The 22,408-nt window shown below is 50.5% G+C and overlaps 1 protein-coding gene across 1 annotated transcript in view; it reads right to left on the minus strand.

Moving 5' to 3' along the window:
• Positions 1–20,839: 20,839 nt before the first annotated feature.
• Positions 20,840–22,408, minus strand: part of GALNT18 (polypeptide N-acetylgalactosaminyltransferase 18) — a 179,095-nt gene continuing 177,526 nt past the window's right edge. Inside the window, exon 10 of the mRNA XM_047071201.1 lies at positions 20,840–21,230. Within this exon, the coding sequence (XP_046927157.1) occupies positions 21,084–21,230 (147 nt within the window). The 3' untranslated portion in view covers positions 20,840–21,083. The remainder of the gene's footprint in view (positions 21,231–22,408) is intronic.

Below are 22,408 nucleotides of genomic sequence, written 5' to 3' on the forward strand. Positions count from 1 at the left end.
AGCACTTATCACATTCTGACAGGGTATATATTTTACTTGTTTGTTAGTTTACTGTCTGTTTCCCCCAAAGAACTTATGAACTCCAAGAAAATAAGAGTTTTCATCTGTGTTGTTTCCTCCTGTATCCCCTGATCTACAACAATGCCTGGAATATGGCAGGTGCTCAAAAGATACTTGTTAAATGAATTAATGATCCCCTTTTCCAGATAAAGAAGCAAAATCTCGGAGGGGTAGTTAGAGCTAGGGCGTGTCAAGAAAGATTTCAAACCCAGGAATTTCTGCTTCAAAGGGTTTTTATTTTCTGCTCTGGCATCAGACTTCAGGCGTGCGCGCTATGGCCAAGGGGCTGTGATGTGGGACGATGCAGCCACGGGGAGAATATTCTCTAACACCAGGTACCAGCAAGCTGCCTGCCCCAGTAGCTGTGCGTCGTTTGCAGGGTTTCTGTTCTGCCCACAGAAGCATTTACCTCGTCAGCAGCATCCGTGGTCTTTCAAATTGCTTCACCTCTCTGTGGCTCAAACACCTTCAGCTTCCTACCTGCAAATATTGCCTTTGAGGTTTTCGAGCCATGCTTCCATTCTGTCATGCTTGACAGGCTGGGGGTCAGGTGCCCTGGGGCCCCGTTGTCACCACACACTTCTTATCGGTGTGTTGTCTGTGCCTTCTTTCCCAGGTGGCTCGCACTCCAGAAGAGGTGACTTGTGATTAGCTACTCACATTTGCTGATCAGGATTTCCATGGCCACATTCACCTTCGCTTCAAGCCATAAAGCTTTCCACGGAAGGGATCAAGCATCACTTTAAATCAGTGGGGGCTTTAACTCATGCTGACGGCTGCGTCTACCCCCAGAGATTCTGATTCCATTGGTCTGGGCGTCGGAATTTTAAAAATCTCCCCTGGTGATTCTCAATGTGCAGCCAGGGCTGGGAACACTGCTTCGATCAGCTGTAGAGCCTCTTTCTGAGAGGGGAGGAAGAGCGTACAATGTAGCTAAAAACACATACATTTCAGAAATAGTCACGTCTCATTCCCGAGTTCTCCTGTCCCTCCTCATCCGACATCCTGCTGGGGCCCGGAGACCGCGTCCTTCTCAGTTTCGTTGTGGAAATCTGATATTTCTATCTTCTAGATGCCTTTCTTACTACAAATAATGGCAAACTCTGGTGAGTATGAGGTTCTTTCTATTGGTCGTGTGTACCTCAGTTTTCTCACCAGGGAAATAGGCATAATAATAATAATGCTGACATGGTAGGTTTGTTGAGACTTCAAGGAGCTAATATATGTAAGCTAGGAGTTAAGTGCCTGGCATCAGCTACTATTTTTGTTGTTAGGCATCTTGCTTATCAAATGCCTTCTCCAGAGTCCATTATTATAGGAACTGATATTGGCTCCGAAGCAACCTTCCACCTAGATATTCCATGACTTTTTATTTATTTTGAGAGAGAAAGAGCGAGCAGAAGAGGGGCAGAGAGAGAGGGAGAGAGAGAATCCCAAGCAGGCTCTGCACGGTCCGCACAGAACCCAACGTGGGGCTCAAACTCAGAAAACGTGAGATCGTGACCTGGGCCGAAACCAAGAGTTGGACACTTAACCGGTGGAGCCCTTGCATGACTCTTTAAGGGCTTTTGGCTTTGCCATGCCTCTGGCACACTCCAAATGTGTTACAAAGAAAGTCTCATCCTCTGTCTTTCAAAAGGTAAACGGCACTATTGTAAATCTTGGGACTTGCCTTGGGCAGGGGCCAGCCTCACCTGCCTCTGGACCAGTGTTCTGAGCCTGGCACCATAGTGGTGTCTATCCCCGGGGGTAGCTGTGACTACACCTCCCATAGGTCCAGAAGCGGGTATGGACAGATGCTGCCAAGACAGCGGAAGTGGCCACGGGGGTAGGTAGCAGAGAACTAAGTGGAGGAGCCCAGCATTGGAAGGGGCTATGTGCCGATAACCCAGGGATTGTGGGCTGGCATAGTCACAATGTTTGGTCCAATCACACATGCAAATATCTCCCGGAAGGGGGTGCCTGGGTGGCTCAGTTGGTTAAGCGTCTGACTCTCAATCGTGGCTCAGGTCCTGATCTCACAGTTAGGGGGTGTCAAGCTCCACGTGGGGCTCTGTGCTCACAGCGCAGAGCCTGCTTGGGATTCTCTCTGCCCCATCCCTGCACACACGCCATGTACACATGTTCTCTCTCTGTCTGTGTCTCTCTCTCTCTGTCTCAAAATAAACAAGTAAACATTAAAAAGAAAAAAAAAAGGATCTCATGGATCTGGACTCAGAAAATTAATTGCGGAAGTCTGGTAAGCCAGACCCTGATCAGGGTGCAAGTATCTGTCTCTTCCTGTGGCCTGAAGTGGATGAAACAAGAGCACCCACCCAGGGGAGAGACCACAACCAAAGGGAGGCAGAAAGTGCAATAGTTGTCCCCACTCTGGAGAGAATGATAGAGATAGAAGTGATACAGACACCACCTCCATCTCCTGAGACTGTCTGCCAGGGGTAGGGACAGACCAAATATTTAACAAGGGTAGCCATGTAGTGTGATGGGTTTCATGCCAGAGACATGTAAGTAGCTGTGGGCACAAGTCACAGGAGACCCGGGTTCACCCTGAGTTCCCAGTGGCAGCAGCTTCCCTCGACTGTGGCTGAAGGTTACCAGACCCACAAGCCTTTATTTCTTTACCCCTGTCTACATGTGAAGGAACTGAGAATGTCATGCTTGCCTTGTGTTGGCCGTATGTGGCTGTCCTAGCCCAGAACCTCTGAGAGAGGGGGAATCAGGTCCCCTTGTTCACCACCGTGTCTCGAGGGCACAGGAAAGCATGTGGCGTTAGCAGATGCTCTGTAGTTATTCACTGAATACATGGATGGCTGCATGAACTAATGAATCCCAATGTAACACAATGATGGGGAACCCAGGGAAGTGGTGCCCAGAAGTCCACATGCCAGGTAGCTGGCAGGTAGCAGGGCACAGTGTGGTTAACAAGGTAAGGCCCACTCAAAATCACTGGGGTGGGAGTTTGCAGCAGGGACCAAGATATGCACATAGAGCGGGCCTAAAGAGCCTCCGTGAATCATGGCCCCAGGACCTGGGCAGGTCTGGGCCTTTGGATGGGGATCAACGCGCCCAGCAGCTGGGAACTGCTGACAATGGAGGAGGGCTGACACAGTAATGAAAAAGACATACGGTCCATTCAAGAGACAGCTAGTTAGTGAAGAAATTGCTCTGGAAGTAGAATATTTCTGAGGTGGATGCAGAATCCGTAGGCTTTAACCATAGATCACACCATGTTTTCAAACACATTTCTCTGTGTCGACAATTTCACTTATTCTGCAGGTTGTGATGGATTCAAGTGCCATAATTCCTGCCAATGAGACCAGAGCCACATCATGTGGGTTCCCAAATTGGGTTTGTGTATTGCAGCTAAATGGCCATCTCTTCATTTAGAGGAGCTACAGTTTGAAGATGCACCAACAGTACAGCCATGATGACGGATGAGAAACCCCCAGTCTGGCAGGGCCTCCCGCCCAGTCAGAGCTGACTGCACACCGGGGAGGCCCTGTCTGCACCTGCTGGTAGTGTCATCTCATGTGTGGCCTTGCGCTTTGGGGATGGCAGGTGGGGCCTGAGGCAGCTGGTGTGCTGAAGGGGCAGATGGAACTCTGTCCAGAACTCAGTCCAGAACTCAAGGGTCATATCTAGTACCTAGGACAGCTGCTTCCAAGGTTCCTCAGGCTGCACTTCACAAGGACCAGCAAAGGGTAGAGACACCGGCACACCGTGAAACACGGGGTCCTTGGGTACCTGTTTGAGGCAAAGCACCTGCAGGGATGGGGAGGCTGATTGAGTCGGTTTCATGAGGTCACAAGAGCAGACACGCAAAAACACGCTGCAGTGATGCTTCCAATATAAAGATGTATGGATTGGGGTGCTTGGGTAGCTCAGTTGGTTAAGTATCCGACTTTGGCTCAGGTCATGATCTGGTGGTTCGTGAGTTTGAGCCCTGCATCGGGCTCTGTGATGACAGCTCAGAGCCTGGACCCTACTTCAGATTCTATGTCTCCTTCCCCCTCTGCCCCTCCCCTGCTTGCTCTCTCTCTCTCTCGCTCTCAAAAATAAATACACATTAAAAAAATTTTTTTTTAAAAAGATGTATGGATTGAAAGTAAATGGATAGGCAAAGATATACATGCTAACATGCTAACATGTACAAATTGCAGACAGAGCAGACTTCAGACCAAGAAAAGTTACCAGGGACAAAGAGGGGCATTACATAATAATAAAGATGTCAATTCTCTAAGAAGACATAACAAGCCTTAATATGTATGCTACTAACAACAGAGCATCAAAAGTATTGTCCTCTGGTTGTATACATACACTGTTATAATTTCTTTGACCCATACTCTTAACTACTGCCCACACTATTATCCTCTGAAAATGAAATGCAAGAGAACTTAGCTGCGCTCAGGGCTGTCCACATTCTGAGACGCAACAATTCAGTCCGGGTTGAAACGAGGGGCTTATGCAAGGAATTCAGGGAATTCGGGGATGAAGTTTGGCTTTTCATAGAAGGAAAATTGCTTTATATCAGAGCAACATTTGGAGCTGAGAAAATCAACCCGAGCTGAGACTTGAATGCTCTTGCTGCTGGTTCAGGAGAGAATTGAGGAGAACAGGTAAAAGCTGATTCAGATAAGCTGGAGCTCAAGTCTGTTTCTTTTGCCTCCTCCACGTGGTGCTGGGACCAGGTCTCAGGGATGAGCTAGGCGAGCGCTGGTTCCACTGGGAGAGAAGGAGTCAGTAAGAACGTCTCCTGCAAAGTTTTCTAACGTTGAAGCTGGCTTCATGACAGACAGCCTTTGCTCCCGTGCAGACCAGCATGGAAGATAAAAAATTATAAAAGTGTCAGCTCAAAGACGTTTAGTTCTTTCTCAAATGGCAATTCTCAGCATGCCACAGAGCTACTGGTTAACTCAGTAGCGTCACAGATGGGGCTTATGAGCTCAAAATTATGGTGAAAATTTTATGAGGATCCATTAGCTTCATACGAGCAAACCACAGATGCTACTGGTGTACTTTTAGGAGTGATAAATAAATACTTACATACATACTTGTTTTCTTTAGCTGATTCATTCCTGAGGCAGAACCTGTATTTCATTTTCTCCCCCAGAGCTTGTGTTGAATGCTCGGGAATGATGTTTTAAAGACACTAAGCTTGTTTATTTGAGCTCTTGGGCCCCTCGGAGCAAAGCGGTCCTGACTGACCTTTCAGCATGGGTTGACTCAAAGTGACAGTTTCCTGTGATCTGTTACAGGAGAAACCATCTCTCTCTCCTTCCTGCGCTGAGCCATGTTAGCAGTCAGCCTGAAGAGTGAGCACAGGGTGAAGTCAGGGCTTCTGGCTTTTACTTCCAGCCTCCCCTGTTGTTCTCATCCCCCCGACACATGCCCGCCCCCCGCCTCCACAGAGCAGGCACCTGGTCTTACAATGAGGCTGAACCAGGAGACAGTTCTGACTGGCAAACGCCAGGCTGTCCCCTGAATTGTCCCTTGTCCTGCTGACTAAGCCTTTCTTACTGAATCTTACAAGCTTGGATTCCCCTTCCCTTAGGATTAGTTTTTTTCCAGGAAGCTCTTCAATTTTTTTAATATAATGTTTAGTTATTTTTGAGAAAGAGAGAGAGAGCGAGTGAGTAGGGGAGGTGCAGAGAGAGAGAGGGAGACACAGAATCCGAAGCAGGCTCCAGGCTCCGAGCTGTCAGCCCAAAGGGGCTCGAACTCACGAGCTGTGAGATCATGACCTGAGCTGAAGTCAGCTGCTCAACTGACTGAGCCACCCAGGCGCCCCTAGACTAGCATCCTTTAAAATTTTGTTAACGTTTATTTATTTTTGAGACAGAGAGAGACAGAGCATGAACGGGGGAGGGTCAGAGAGAGAGGGAGACACAGAATCTGAAACATCGTGACCTGAGCCGAAGTCGGACACTTAACCGACTGAGCCACCCAGGCACCTCTAGACTAGCATCCTTTAAATGTGCTCAGAACACTGACACTGGCCTACATCTGGGCAAAACTCATCTCATACAAAGCCTATTTCACAATTAAGTGTTGAATATCTCATGCAGTTTACTGAATACTGTACCATGGAAATCAGAATGGGTGTGTGGGGACAGAACGGCTGTGTGTCAGTTGCTTACCCTTGTGATGGCGTGGCTGACGGGGTGCCGTGGCCTGCCACCACTACCCAGCATCACAGGAGAGGAGCGTGCCACATATCGCTAGTTCAGGAAACTAGCACAGTTCCAAATTTCCAGTATGGTTTCTACTTATGGGGCATTGCTTTTGCACCACGGTCAAGTTGAAAAATCGTAAGTGAAGCCATCGTCAGCCAGGGACTATCTGCACTTTCTATATTCTAGGTACTGTGTTAAATATTTTGTATACTGTAATTGATTCAATTCTCAAAATAACCTTGTTAATCAAGATTCTTTTGATTACAAATGACAGAAACTTCAACTAAAACCAGCTTACACATACAAGGCAATTTCTTGACTTAAGTAACCAAAAGTCCAATATAAGCACATACCAAAATTAAACAAAGTAGTGATATGGTTCCCTCTGGGTGGATCTTGGGTAATTTCTCTTTCCCTTTTTATGTTCTACATTATGTATTTGCTTATACTAGACATTTGCTATGTTTAAAATCAGAGAAACTTTATTTGAACGGGGCTTATACGGCATTCGCCACATCGTTTCATATATTCTAATCAACTGGGACTCTTGTTCCCTGGGCTATGGTGTCCTCAAGGGCAAGGACTTTTACATGTGTCTTTGTAGGACCTTCCTTGTCTTTTCAATTTGTGCTCAAAGATATACGTAAGGTGGATTGAATTCACACGTCTCACAAGGATGCTTTTTGCTCTTCCAATTCTTTCAGAAGACAGATGATAATAAGACAATAGTTTACACTTGATTCAATCCATGATTCCTCAGGACAAACCATGTAACCTCAAATGGAGGTAATAATCTCAGGTTATTGTGAAGCTCAAATGAATTAGAGCCCCGTGTGAGCTGTAAAATTCTGTACACCTGGCAGTCGGTAATGACTTGGGTTTATAGAGACTTCTCATTCCACAGCTTCTATCCTAGGTGAGTCATGTCTATTTCTAAATTTTCTAAGAACCATCATTATCTCTTGATGAAAAGATATGGGAGAGGAGAGAGGAGCTGGGAACATCAATTTAGGACACAGTATTAATCCCCTGCCGTGTGCATGCTCCACACCCACATATCCTGCTGTCAGATTGTCAGATTCTTCTGACATCTCCTTCTGGAAAGCTTGAAGGGCTCTCAAGCCCAATAGGTTTGAGACTGAGTTCAGGATCTTGCTTCCAAAACTGGTCCTCTTGAAGCATTCTTCATACCAGTGAATCTTTCCACCCTCAACTCTCTCTCTTCCTCAGACTCCATATTCAAGCCACTGCCGTGATCTGTCTACTTCACCTGTTATAGGTCTCTGGAATTTATTCTTCTTTTCATCTTCACTGCCATGACTCTCGTCCAAGGTACCATCACTCCACCTCCTACTTGATCTCTCCATGGAAGAGCTTCCTTTCTTCCAATCAACTCCACTTAGTAGCCAAACACAACTCTGATCGTGTCACCTGCTCAAAACTCTTCAGTGACTTCCTCACTCTGAGGATACAGGTCCCATCTTTAAGCAAACTCATGCAGGCCCTGCAGTGAGTACGGTACCACCTGTCTTTTACCATCTACCCTCATTTTCCACCCCTTCACTCTTTCGGCTCCTCCTGCGTGAGCTCCTTAGAGGCCCTTCTACCTGCCTCTTTATGGGCTGTTCTCCCAGAATGGAAGGACATTCCTCTATCCTCCGGTTAATCCTTCACAACATACATAACATCTCAAATGTCATGTCCTTGGCATCTTTTATTTCCCTGACTAGGTTAATCCGCCTTTTGTTCTGTCAGAATTCCGTATGTCCTCTTCTTAGCACTTGCTACAGTTGCAATTTTACATTGTTGGTTTAATTACTCGATTAGTATTTGTTTAATTACTCGATTAATATTTCCACCAGATTGTAAGGTCTATGAGGGTAGTGACTGTGTCTCTTTGTATTCCCTATCATATCCGTAGCATATGGATGGGGACAGATCCCAGGGGATGGGGACAGCAGGGAATGAGGACAGCACCCAGCAGATGATTGATACACATGTGTTGGACAGATGGATGAATGAATGAATGAATGAATACATGTGTACATATCAGGCACAGTGCTAGGAGCTAGGGATACAAAAAAATCAAGTACCCACAGTCAGGCTGGACATGGGCACAAGTCCATGGCCAATCACAGTGCAAGGGAGAGGGGCACTAGCCTGGTCCTGGAGGCTCGGGGACCACTCTCAGAGGAGACGGATTTTAAGATGAATCCCCAAGGACTAGCACAAATGCATTAGCTGGGTGAGCAAGGTGGTCCCAGATCTGCATTTTGCAAACACCCTAGTAATTCAAATTGGGGTGGGGGTAGGGCTAGGGTGGATCACATGCTGAGAAGCATTAGTGTGGGAGGTTAGGGGGGGGAGACAGGTAAGGGGGCTTCAGTGATAGTCGAGGTGTAGGGCATGGTCTTGTTTTAAATGCTGGACATTCCAGGGGCGCCCAGGTGGATCAGTCGGTTAAGCATCTGACTTCAGCTCAGGTCATGATCTCACAGTGGGTGAGTTAGAGCCCCCTGTCAGGCTCTGTGCTGACAGCTTGGAGCCTGGAGCCTGCTTCAGATTCTCTGCTTCAGATTCTGTGTCTCCCTCTCTCTCCTCCTCTCCCCCACTCACTCTCTGTCTCTCAAGAATGAATAAACGTTTAAAAAAAATTTTAATGCTAGACATTCCAAGTGGGGACTCCATGCCATATCTCTTTGCACAGACTGAAGAAGGAGATACCCTCCCAGGATGCAGACCTGAGGCCTAGAAGCCAAGGCTCTGAGCTGAGCTTTTCCCTGGAGAAGGGAGTTGGTTGTGGAGACCCTACAAAGGCCTAGTTTTTATATTTGTGTGTTTCCCCTGGACTACGAGAAAGTTTCGTAAAGCGTGTGTAAATGGAAAACATGGCTTCCTCCTATATCAGCGATTCCCCTTTGCTCTAGCCGGGCAGAGAGGTCTGGTCCCCCTGACTGCCTTGGGCCATGGAGGCATGGAGAATCACAAGAAGTCAGCCTGCTATTTCGTCTTTGCTGGAGGAGTGGGCTTTGTCCTAGAGGTTAGGGAGGTGAGAGCCAAGGGAAGACTTGAGGGCAGAGATGAGACAGATCCCTTCACTCCCAAGAGAGGCAGATGAAGGGCAGTCTCTCCTCTCTCTCTTACTCTTCAAATCCAGTCATTCTTCAGGATTGATCATTTTTCTCTCCTCCCTTTTCTTCTTTCTTGCTGACATGTCTTTCTCTTGCCTTTTCCAGAAAATTCCTACTCACGTAACAAACCCCAGATTATAAATCACCACCTCTTTTCTGTGGCGTTCTCTGGCTGTCTCAGGCAGGCCACACGCGCGCGCGCGCACACACACACACACACACACACACACACACACCCCATGTCTACATGAGAAACAATAGTAAAATTGGTCTTGGAGTCTGAAGAAGTAGATATGAATCTGAGCTATTTCATTCCCTCTTACTAGTTCTGGGACATTGGGGAAGTTCTTGATCCTAGCTGAGCCACTACCTTTCCTCATCTGTAAAATGGGGACTTAATATTTACCTTGTGGGCTATTGTGAAACTTAAGATGGATGTCAAGATGGATATGTAGGCTATAAACGCGCATCAGAAACATCCCATTGTTGGATTTCTTTTACTTCTGGTTACATTAAACTCTGATGGCCTAACACCCTACCTAAGACTTCCCTTCAGCTGGTGAGTGCCCCACAGAAGACACCTGGCCTCCTGCCCTTTCGCTCTCTGCCTGTACCCAGGGATCTACAAAAGACAGCCTGCTGAATGCATGACTTTGCAATCCCTTGTCACCCCTGGGAAGGAGGTAAAGGCCTATTTGAGTTTGGCCCACTTGGTGAGGTTTAGACGGACATACTGTTCTTATTCAGTGTCCTCGGTTTGGCCAGCTTGTCCAAGTTTATTTTTTTATTTTTATTTTTTTATAGTTTATTTATTTTGAGAGATGGAGTGAGTGGGGGAGGAGCAAAGAGAGAGGGAGAGAGAGAATCCAAAGCAGGCTTTACACTGTCAGCTCAGAGCCCGATCATGATCAGAGAGATCATGAACTGAGCCGAAATCAAGAGCTGGACGCTTAATGGACTGAGACAGGCACCCCTGCCCAAGTTTAAAGTGGAGAAAGAAGTTTCTTCCCCTCCTATGCCCTTGTCCTTTGGTTTTCCTTGAACCATCAATCACCAAGATACAGTCAGCCTCCCTGGCCACACTTCTCATGTGTGGGTACTTGGGCCTCCACAACTACCGGTTCAGGGCTCTGAGCATCCTACCCACTGCTCTCCCTTCCTCCAGACTGCCTTTCCCTGCAGCCCCTCCTGCCTGTCTTGCTGTTGACATCGAAGGACAAATGCAGTCCTATATTTCAAAGTCATCGGGCAGATCTGATTAATTTTGGAAATGAACAACATGAAGATTCATCACAAACTTTCAGGTATGAGCAGCAATAAACAAAACCAGAGCATGGAGTGCTATTTATTTATTAAAACAGTAAATTGAAGGGAAATGGGCTATTTATTTTGCACGATGTCTTCCACAGAAATAATTGGCTCATTAATCACACTCTTGCTGTGGTCACGTTCAGAAGGTCAGGCTCGCCAGGGAATTGAAACAGGGGGGCGGTCTGCACAGCCTTGGCAGCGTGTAGAGCCTGGGGGGATGCTGGCTTCTGGGGGCCTTGGCATGTCCTGTGGATTCTGTGTCACATGAAGGCAGCCAGGAGGCTGGAAGGCAGTGTGGCACAGTGGCTCAGGCAGCAGGGGGCCTGGGTTCAAATTCTGGCTACTGCCACTTCCTATCTGTATGACCTTGGGCAGGCTAGTTCACTCCTACGTCTTGATGTCTTCATCTATAAAATGATGCTGGTAATGGGAACTAACTTGTAGGGCACCAAGAGTTTAAGTGAGTTGGCAAGGCACCAGCATGGGTCCGGGGCAGGTTTGGTGCTCTTATGGATGTTAGTTGTGTTTGTTCTTTCGGTCCAGGTAGAGCCTCAGGCTGGGGCACCCTGGTGTCGTGGAAGCTTGGAGCATAAGGTTACTGCAGTGTTGCCAAAGGTGGCCAAAGGAGACAGACAGCATAGTAGAGGCTAGGGGGTCAGGCTCTGCAGTCAGCCTCCTTGGGTTCAAATCCAACCTCTGTCTCTTACTAGTTATACGTCCTTATAGAATGACTTGGCCTTTGTGTGCCTCAGTTTTCTTCACTGTAAACTGGGGGTAATCATGATAGCACTGCTTGGTGAGACTATAATGAACGTTAAATGAGAAAATAAATGGAAAGTACTTGCCTCGGTGGCGGGTGTTAGAAATAATCGACATTTGTTATGATCATTTTTAGGACCTTCCTGGCCTGGGCCTTTCCCCCAGACACCCGGCGTGGTCCAGGCATGGTGGAGGTGAGCAGACATGCTGAACTTTGGGCCCCTTCCCTGGCAGGGACGCAGAGGGTGCCAGAGCCCAAAAGGGGAAAGGCTGGGGAAGGTGTGCCTACAGCAAAGGCCAATGCCACAGCGCAGCTGGAGGGTCCACGTGGTTTGGGCAGGTGACAGCGACGAGCAGGGGTTTGGGTTGATGGGACAGAGCAGAGCCCCCATGAGTAGGTGGCCTCTAGTAGCAGCAGCCCAGCCAACAAGAGGCTGCAGAGCACCATCCCAGTGGGCCGAGGGTCACGGAGAGGCCCCGGCTGGGAATCAGACTTCTGGAGGAGCACAACGGAGGGGGTGGATGGGCAGGGCGGAAAGGCCAAATGCGGGGCGCCTATGCATTCCTATCCTCTCCCCTGCTCACCCAGTCTGGTACCCTTGCCTATGGAAGCCAGAGCCAGAGTCTTTCCCAACACATCACTCTAGGAAGCTGTGGCCAACCAAATACCCTCAAATGGATGGGATCTCTTTGCTAGTCCAGGGCTACAAGGTCAAAGCCCATCCTAGGCTCTTCTAGGGCAGTGAGGTCAGCTCCCTCACATGCTGGTCAGGAGGGGCTGAGGCTATTGAAGAAGACCTGAGTTTCTTTCTCTTTCTTCTTTCTTTCTTTCTTTCTTTCTTTCTTTCTTTCTTTCTTTCTTTCATTTCTCTTAAGTTTATTTATTTTGTTTTTTTCTTTCTTTTTAAAAAAAAATTTTTTTTAATGTTTTATTTATTTTTGAGACAGAGAGACACAGAGCATGAACGGGGGAGGGGCAGAGAGAGAGGGAGACACAGAATCGGAAATAGGCTCCAGGCTCTGAGCTGTCAGCACAGAGCCCGACGCAGGGCTCAAACCCACGGACGGTGAGATCATGACCTGAGCCGAAGTCGGATGCTTAACCGACTGAGCCACCCAGGCACCCCTAAGTTTATTTATTTTGAAAGAGAAGGAGAAAGTGAGCATGAATAGGGGAGAGGCAGAGAGAGGGAGAGAGAGAATCCCAAGCAGTTTCTACAATGTCAGTGCAGAGCTCGATGCGGGGCTGGATCCCGCAACTGTGAGATCATAAACGGAGCCGAAGTCAAGAGCTGGACGCTTAATGGACTGAGCCACTCAGGTGACCCTGAAGGATGCCTGAGTTTCGATGACCCTAGAGGAAGTGGACAGGAGGAGGCAAGATCCTTGAGAGACTCCAGCTGTAGGTGGGAAGACCTCTCTCCCTTCTCTTTCACATCAGTGAAGGAATACTTAAGTGGGAAAGTACGAGGTGTGGTCAGTTTCAGGGCAGGAGGCATCCAGAGACTGGGGGAAGGGGGTGAGCTGGTGAGGCGAGAGGGCCAGTAGGCGGCCTGGGACATCCAGACCAGGGTGAGGCTGAGCGTGAGTGTGCTGGTTATTCTCCCTCTTGGCTCTTCCCTGGCCTGCTGTGTGGACCGCATCAGTGGTTTTTCTGCCCTCTGCCTCCAGTTGGGTTTGGCCAATGCGAGGCTCTGGTAGAATATCTGACAGCAGGGGGGCAATGGGGAAGAAGTGGAGGCATTTGCCCTAAGCCTTCCCCCTGTCCCCCAAAGGCTCCCTCCCTGCTGGGCTGCGGGCTCTACAGTGGGGGGCCCTCAGGCTGTGGCTGTCCGTCCTGCTGGGCAACCCACTCCCATAGCAGCATCAGTGAGGGTTGGAAGCCCCCTGCTCTTAGTCCCTTTAGCTAGAAGAGTAGGAACAGCGTCCACTTTTGCTGTCTGGGGGTGCTTCCCCCTACCCTGCCCACACCTCTGAAGACTGCTGTCATTCTCCTGAAACCCTCTTCAGTTAACCTCCGGGGGCATCATCTGAAGGGTCCTTTTGTCCGAGTAGGGAAACGGGTCAGATTATGCCAGGGGCATTTCTGTGGTCAGGAGCTGAAGACGGACCAGGCCTGTGGAAAAGTGTGAGTAGGACATCGAAGGGGAGCAGAAAGTTTTTGGGGAAAGTAACTCTCGCACCGCTCCTTGGTATGGGGTCATTTCCTTGGAACTCCTGTTGGCAGTTGGATCCCTCACAGAAATCCTGGCGAGCCTTACCACGGAACCCAGGGATGGGATCTGGGCCCACACTTCTGAGCACAAAGGGAGCACAGCACCCCCTAGGGGCTGATGTGAGAGTGGCAGCACCTCTAGAAGAGGAGCGGGAAGGGGCAGAGAGGGGCACAGGGCCCAGAGTCCTGGCTCAGGTGCCTCTCTCATCAGAAGCAGCTCCTTTTAGGAAAAGGTTCTGTGTCATGGGCTAGATTCTGGGTGTTTTCTTAAAAAAAAAATGCTGTGTCACAGGCAGGATCTGCAGTATAATTTGCCGGGCCAGGTACAAAATAAAAGTACGGGGCTCCTTGTTCAGAAATTATTAAGAATTTCAAGACACAAGAGCATGGAACTAATCTCTCCGTGGGGAGAGATGGGCTGAGGCCAGAGGGCGGGGCAGCGGGACCTGAGGGTCTTGTGGGGTCAGGGGCTGGATGTGGGCCAATGCATCTATTACATTCCCCTCCCTCCTCTTTGGCTGAAGTCAGGAGAAAGAGCATGGCTGAGGAAGGATACATTTTTGGGTGGCTCTGTCCATGTTTGCTTTCCTGGGCTATTTAGATGGTTGTCATCACAAGGAAAGCAAACAAACACAGACTCTTAAGGCCAGAGAGTCTCTCCATCTTGCCTCGGAACTACCTGGTATCTCTTACCTGGAATTAGGAAGAAATGGTGAGGACGGAAGAACTCGGATTTCCTCTGCTTCACAAGAACAATGTTAAATGGTGTTAAGTGACAGCAGCCCAAAAGATCTTTGGGGAGTGGGCAGAAATAGCTCTTCTCTTTGGAGTCAGTGTGTGCGTGTGTGTGTGTGTGTGTGTCCACGCATGTATCTATGTGACCGCTGCATGTGAGTGCACACACGTGTGCACGTGAGGGGCTGTGTGAGCCTGGGCATGCGTTTACATAGAAGGTGCAGATGATGTCCCTCTGCTGCACGTGTGCGCAGTAGTTGTAGGTATGCTGTGCATGTTCACACACGTGTGAGGGTCTGGGAATGAGCAGGTTTTGGTGTCCAAAATCTTTACGTCCTGCTCCGGTCAGTCTTGTTGGCTGTAAAGGGGAGGGACCCGCTCAGCCAACTCTGGGAAAAGGCGAATTGGCAGGATGTGGATGGGTGGGGTCTGGAATGAGGAGGAAATGCGGGCAGCTCTAAGGCTGTCTCTGGTCTTCGTCTGTGTCATGGCCACATGCTACGCCTTCCTCACGGTGGGTCTGCTGCCTCTGCTCATCAGCTCCTTTCTCTGCTCTGCTCAGCTGTGGTTTCCCCTCGTGACCTCAGCATGCACGAGGCTGTGGCTTGGTCGGTCCTCCTGGGGCCCCAATCTACCCTATGGCATGTCTCTACGTATGGCCATGGCTTCTTCACTAACTGGTTGATTTTTTTAAAATATTTTTAAATTTTTTTTTTTTTTTAACGTTTATTTATTTTTGAGACAGAGAGAGACAGAGTATGAACAGGGGAGAGGCAGAGAGAGAGGGAGACACAGAATCTGAAACAGGCTCCAGGCTCCGAGCTGTCAGCACAGAGCCCGACGCGGGGCTCGAACTCATGGACCATGAGATCATGACCTGAGCCGAAGTCGGACGCTCAACCGACCAAGCCACCCAGGCGCCCCTTAAAATATTTTTAAATGTTTATTTATTTTTGAGAGAGACAGACAGAATGCGAGTGGGTTAGGGGCAGGGAGAGAGGGAGACACAGAATCCCAAGCAGTCTCCAGATTCCGGGCTGTCAGCACAGAGCCTGATGCGGGGCTCGAACTCACGAGCTGTGAGATCATGACCTGAGCCGAAGTCGGACGTTCAATCAACTGAGCCACCCAGGCACCTCTGGTTGATTCTTTATGTGTGTCATAGTGCAAATGTGCAAGCAGAATTTGATTGACCCCGTTCATCTTTCTGTGTTAAGTCATTGATTACTGGCCAGCCTATGGACACTTCCCTTGGGTCAACTTGACTCCCCGTGGAGGAAGACAGCATGGTCATGGTACCAGGGGGGGTCACAGCTAGGGCTGTGGCTGGGACAGTTTTCCTCAAAAGGGGTGTGGATACAGAGGACAATGATAAACTTCTCAGGTCTGCATGCACAAACTCCCTGTCACCTGCTCAGTGCCCACTCTCTTCCCTGGGGACACCAGGACAACTGGGGTGCCCCCAACAGGCAGGACTTGCCAGGCAAGGTGGGTATGAGTGTAGGCAGTCCCCCGGAGCCTGGAGTATGCTCTTCACCACCCCTCTTCTGCTCCCTTTTATGGGCTGAGTGGTGTTTCCCCCCAAAATCCTTATGTTGAAGTCCTGGAAGTCCCCTCAGAAGTGACCTTACTTGGAGATGGGGTCTTTACAGAAGCAGTGAAATTAAAATGAGGACATTAGGATGGGTCCTAATCCAATATGACTGGAGGGGGCACCTGGCTGGCTTAGTCAGTTAAGCCTCCGACTTCAGCTCAGGTCATGATCTCACGGTTTGTGAGTTCGAGCCCCGCGTCGGGCTCTGTGCTGACAGCTCAGAGCCTGGAGCCTGCTTCAGATTCTGTGTCTCCCTCTCCCTCTTCCTTCCCCCTGCTCCCGCTCTGACTCTCTCTGTCTTTCAATAATAAATAAACGTTAAAAAAAATTTTGTTTTAAAAAAGAGGAAGAAATTTGGAAACCGAGTCATACACACAGGGAAGACAGTGCAAAGGCGCAGGGAAAAGATGGTTAATTGTAAGCCAAGGAGAGAGGCCTGGACACAACCTTCCATCACAGCCCTCAGAGGAGTCAACCCTGCTGACAGCTTGATCTCGGACTTCTGGACTCCAGACTGAGAGACAACACGTTTCTGTTGTTTGAGCCACCCAGTGTGTGGCACTGTTACAGAAGTTCTGGAAAACTCATACTCACTCCAAGAAAAACTTCTTGAAAAAAAAGAAAGAAGATACAGGTCACCAACATCCCTAGAGGGTGGGTTAGGGCCACAGGCATCCAGAGCATGTGACAGCCAGGAAGCTAGGCCCTCTCACACCCACAGCCCACCCCTGACCTGGGCGTTTCCGAAACTCAGTTCCTGGACTCACTGAAGGAGGAAAGTCTGAGGCTGGCGCCCGAGCTACTCATTTACCATCTTCGGTGAGACCCAGGCGACAGTTTTAGGCCAGGGGAAAAACTGATGACATAGCATTTCAGGAAGATCACTATCACCGTTGCAGGGAGGAGGGCTGCTGAGGTGGCGTGGTGGGGCCCATGCGAGCGATGAAGCAAGATGTGAGCAGTGGGGGCATGAGGGACGAGAGGAGGTCTCTGGCATGAGCACCTGGTGGAGGTCACTAGAGCGGCCCTGGGAGAGGGGCAATGGGTTGGTTCTCTGCTTGTCACATCAGCATTGTCTGAGGGACACCCACCCAGACGCCCAGGGCCCATCAGCAGCCGGAGATTGGGCCTGGAGCTCAGGATATAGATGTGGATTTGGGCGTCCCGGTGTCTGGGTGGCCCTGTGTCACGGGCGTGAGACTGTGATGCAGGAGTGGCCCTGAGCAGCTTCTCCCGGAGCATACCCAAAGACTGGCATGTGGGAGGTGACTGGGGCACAACAGGGAGGGAGCTGGAGGGCGGGGAGATAGGGAGGAAGGAATGCCAGTAAAGTGCGCATTAAGGTGGGTTACTGGGGCTCAGTCCTATGGGGGGACTGTGGGGGGGTGGTGAGGCCTCACATGTGTGTTCCTGAAGGGTGAGGAGGCCCATCCCTCATGGACGGGCTTGTTCCTGAGGCCCAACCCCCTCAGTACTTCGGTCTGCCCACACGCAGGCCCGAGCATGTGCCTGTGGCCACAGAAGGGCCTCAGACAGAGACACAGGAAGCTGCGGGAGCTGCAGGTCTGTGACCCCCTGGCAAGTGACCTTTGGGGCCAGCCAGGATACGGCCAGGTCGCTGGCTTCTGCCATTGTCTCTGCAAACAATCGTGTCCACTTCCGGTCGGGAGTGAGGGGCCCATCTTCTCCCTTCACTTCTCGGAGCGGGTGGGAGCCTGGGTACCGGCAGGCGAGGGCTGGGGCTGAGCTGTGGAACCAGGCTACGGGGCTCGCTGTCCTGGAGGTCTTAGACACCTGCTAAAAGAGCCCTTGATGGTATCAGGGAAGACCGTTTCCTGTTTCTACCAAGTCGTCGGATGTGCAAACCATTAAGAAAATAATGATCTCACTCCAGGGCGTTCAGAGAGCCCCCAGACAGCTGCTAGTTAGCTTGCACCAACATCAGGGAAAAGTAGCCAGCTGAGGCTGGATGTGGCCGAGTGCCCTTGGCCTCCTTCCTTTACATTCTCCCCTTCTGCCTCTGCCCCACACTCACCAGCCCCTCTGCTTTGGAGACGTGTGACCTTGTGTGTCTCACTTTTATCCCTCTGAGACCCAAGTGAGCCTGGACTGGCCATGTGGCCCTCACTCTTTGGGGGCCAGGGCCCTCAGGGATTATCTCAGAGCCAATTCTCCCACCAGGGCCTGGGCATCTGGGCTCAGGGAGGAGCTGCCCCCTATCGCCCTGTTTTCACTGCCCCCGGATTAGCTCAAAGGGGAGAGCTCTATTCTGGGGTTTGCTTCTTAGAGTGTAGATGTTGGGAGTGGCTGAAGGCAGGGTGCCTTTGATAGGACAGGGATGTGCGGAGTTTGTAAAAGCGTGGGTTTGGGTGAGGGCAAGCACCTCTAGGCAGGTGAGACTGACGGTGTAGATGCTGGCACAGGCTGGACGGGCCACGGAAGCCAACAGGCCTGGTGAAGTATGGGCGTCGACTGGTGTCAAGGTGTGGATATCCATGACGGCGGCTGGGTGTTAGGATGTCAGTGGATAAAATAATAGTAGTTACGACTTGATGGCACTTACCATGTACCTGTCGCTGTTCTTAGTGTTTTACATAGATTCCCACTCGTTAAATTTTCATAACAACCCCACAGAAGACATTCTTATTTTTTAAGGAGAGGAAACAGAGATGGAGAGGTTTAGTAGCTGCCTGAGACCATCCAGCCAATAGCTGAGGCTGACTCAGAGTCCACACCCCTGGTCCCTCTGCCCTACAGCAGGGATGGGGTGCAGGCTTGTGGAGGTGCGGGTGTGGGTAGATGCGGGGCGTCCGTGATTGTGGCTTCAAGTAGAGGCCGCCAGGTGTAGGGGAGCACGTGATGGATGTAGCTGGGGTGGGAGGCCTGGGAGAGAGCAGGAGGAAGGGTACAAGGGAAGGGATCCTGGCGGGGACCGAGCAGGGGTCTCAGACTTCAGCAGGGAATCAGAATTCCTGGACCATTTGTTAAAACCCTGACTGTTTCTGATTCAGGATTTCCAGGTGGGGCTCGAGAACCGCCCTTCTAGTAAGTCCTCAGATGACGCCGATGCCGCTGGTCTGGGGACCAGACTTGGGGGCCACTGGCAGGCGAGTGTGTGGGGGTGATGATGAAGAACAGCAATTGGTGCTGAGAGGTGAAGCACCAGGTGGGTAGATGAGACTAGAATGGAGGGGACTTGGGAAGTGTGGCTGGGTTGCAGGGCTCGGAGGAGTTTGTCAGAATGAGGTAGAGGAGTAAGTGTGGGGGAAGCCATATTGAGGCCCTGGCTTCCGGGATATGGCAAAGGCAGTGCCTACAATTCCCTCTTGAGGGTCTTGCTTCCCGTGTCCACCTCCTGGGTGGGAGCCATCAGGTGAGAGCCGCCTGGCCAATGTCTGGGTATCCTCTCTGGTCTGTGGTGGGAAAGCAGTGTAACCCTAGGTGGGGGGGGGGCGGCTATGGTGGCAGCCTGGGAAGTCCTAGTGGCCCTCTAGGGTGAAGCCTGTGCATGCGGGTGTCTTGGTGTGCCAGATGGCCAAGATGAGAGGCTCCTCTTCCTTGGGGGTCCCTGAGGCACAGGGGTGTCTCTATGATCACCAGTGTTTCACCTATAGATTATTGATCCCCAACAAGCAGGTGTTGGGACTGGAGGCCCCTGGGAAGGAGGTCCCAGAGAACTTGAGAGGGTGGGTGGGGCTGAAATCTGTCCAGGAAGGGTTTCCTCTCCTGCCTCGGTCCTACAGCCTGACACTCACTACTGCTCTGCTACGAGCGAGAGGGTTGGAGGTGGTGCTGGAGGTGGGGTTGGGGTGTCCTTCAAACTAAAAACAGGAGCCTTCAACCTGAGGAAGGCCTACTTTGGATTGGGACAAGAACCATTCAGCCGGAAGCTATTGGAGGTACAGAGGATTGAGTAAGAGGCTCCAAGAAGGATGGTTCTACTCTGAGGGCCACTGGTCTCCTGAGGCTGGGCCCAGAGGGGTGACGTGGAGCCATAACTGAAAGAGCCATGTGTTATGGGTTCAATTGTGTCCCTACCCCTCAGTACCTCAGACAAGAAGTCCTCTCCCCTCAGTACCTCAGAATATGACCTTATTTGGAAATATAGTCTTCACAGAGGTAATCAAGTTAAAACAAGGTCACAATGTGGGCCCTAATCCAATATCACTGGTGTCCTTGTAAAAATGAGAAATGTGGACCCTGAGGCAGACACACAGAGGGACACAGGAAGCACATGGCCACCTACAAGCTGAGGAATGTTTGAGGCTATCAGAAGCTAGAAGAGAGACCTGAAACAGATCCTCTCACAGCACTGGGAAGGGCCCAACTCTGCCCATCTTTGATTTTGTACTCCCAGCCTCCAGAACTGGGACAGAATGAATTTCTGTTTAAGCCAGCCAGTCAGTGGCACTTTGTTATGACAGCCCCAGGAAACAAATACACCGTGACTCATGGAAGGAGCCGAACCATCTTAGCAACTGGAAGGAGGCATTTGCTGTAGGCCAGGGTCACTGCTGAGGGCCGGGGCGATGGACCGCTTTGGGAGGTGAGGAAGGTGATATCAAGATGGGGCAGTGTGGCCTGAAGCCTAAAGCTCAGCAGCTGACGCTCGAGGGCCAGCAGAAACCCTGCTTTCTTCAGGAATGCTGTCTCCAAAGGATGCATCTGCTGTGGGAGAGGCAGAAGGAGCCTTCTCTCTGGAGGTGACTGTGAGGTCACAGTGCCCCACTCGCCACCCTGGGCCTCACAAAGAAAGTGGGCTATAAGAACTCCAAGTTCAGAGGAACCAGGCAGGCAGCTCCACTGAGCACCAAATGACTGCAAAAGCCCTTTTCTTAATCAATAGTATTTTATTGTCAGTTATAAATATTTTCCATTTGTCCCCTATTTACAGTTGCAAAATAGTTTATGATATTATACCATCACCCACCATTCGGCACCTTTCTATAAACTCCATGAAAATTGAATAGGAAATAAAAAGCTCTTTTGGGGGGGTCCCGCTAACCTGGTTCCCCCAGACTCAAACAACCCCCCAGACAGCAGGCAGCATTGCAGCAGGTGCTACACAGTAGCAAAGGGACAGGCGGGGGCGGCTCCCAGCAGGGTCAGGACGCCAGGCTCCTCAGGACGTTGGTGATGCTCCAGTGCTGGCCTGAGCACCTCTGCAGCACCAGCTGGAAGCCAAACTCCGAGTCGCTGTTCTCCTGCAGCTCCAGACAGCGCTTGGACTTGCGGTTCTGGATGGGGCCTCCCTGGGAGCCGGGGCAGAGAGTGGAGTCAGAGGCTATAGACGAAACAGGGGAATCTGGGGGGGGGACCTCAGGCCTAGAGTTATCGGTGGGTCCAGATGCCTGGGGTCCAGAGAGGCTACGGGAGGTGTGGGGGCCAGCATTCCCATGCAGCCTCAGGCTGCCCTTCTCTGATGTGTTGGTCTCCTCCCTGAGACCGAACATGTGCCTTGGTTTTCTTCACAGGGCCCTAGTTCTTCATTAGGATGGAGACACCCTGCCCCAACTTCCATCCACTTGCTGGGGTGTGGCATGCTGGTGTGCTCCCATAGCTCCCACCCTGGGGGCCAGACCCTGGTCCCCATAGGCATGGGCTGGGGTCCTGCTCTGAAAAGTCTAGTTCCTTGGGACTCCCCTCCCCATGACTGGCGTGAATTTGACCACCACCAGAGGCCCAGGACTTCCTGCTTTTAGGGTCCATGTACCCAAGTGGACCTCTAGAGTCATCAGTGTTGGTCTCCACCAAACTCAGGCTCCTGGATATGTCTCCTAGGCCACTGGGCTCCCTCAGCCCTGGGCATGCATGGTTTTCCCCCATGCTACTGATGTTCTAGAATGTTCTGTAGTCATGCACACTCAGTTTATGCCCAAAGCTCTTGAAGGAAGAGAGGTGCTGCTCCCCAGAGCAGCCCCATGGCAGCAAAGAGGAGCCCAGTAAGTTTTTATTTTAGTGAGGCCCTTGCAGAGCTCAGACACTCCGAGGCTGCTGGCTGTAAGTCTGAGCATCAGCCCGGACTATTTGAGTATCTTGGAGTTATACCAATTCTGCAGGCGGAATTGCTTGGGGTAGGTGGTGGTCCTTATAAGTGCACTCTTTGTAGCTTAATGGCACTTGAGTAGGTGTTCAAACTCACCTTCTCCCCAGAATCTACTCCTCTTGTGTTTACCACCTCAGTTATAAATATTTTCCATAAATAATTTCCCCCAAAAGCAATAGCCAGGCATTCGTGTGGGAGACCTGGGCATTCTCGCTGACATCTCTGCCTTCTCCCCAGCATCTGATTAAGCACTAAGTCCTGCCAATTCCACATCCCTCTTGCCTGGTGACTGTCCCCTTATTGCTATCACATCACAACCCTGCCTGTGTCCAGGCCACCATCTTCTGTCCCCTGGACAACTGCATCAGCCTCCTAGCTGACGCC

Source organism: Lynx rufus, unplaced genomic scaffold, assembly GCF_022079265.1.
Source record: "Lynx rufus isolate CCGP_SWC_20201006 ecotype Redwood Valley unplaced genomic scaffold, mLynRuf1.p SCAF_9, whole genome shotgun sequence".
Taxonomy (NCBI): Eukaryota; Metazoa; Chordata; class Mammalia; order Carnivora; family Felidae; genus Lynx; species Lynx rufus.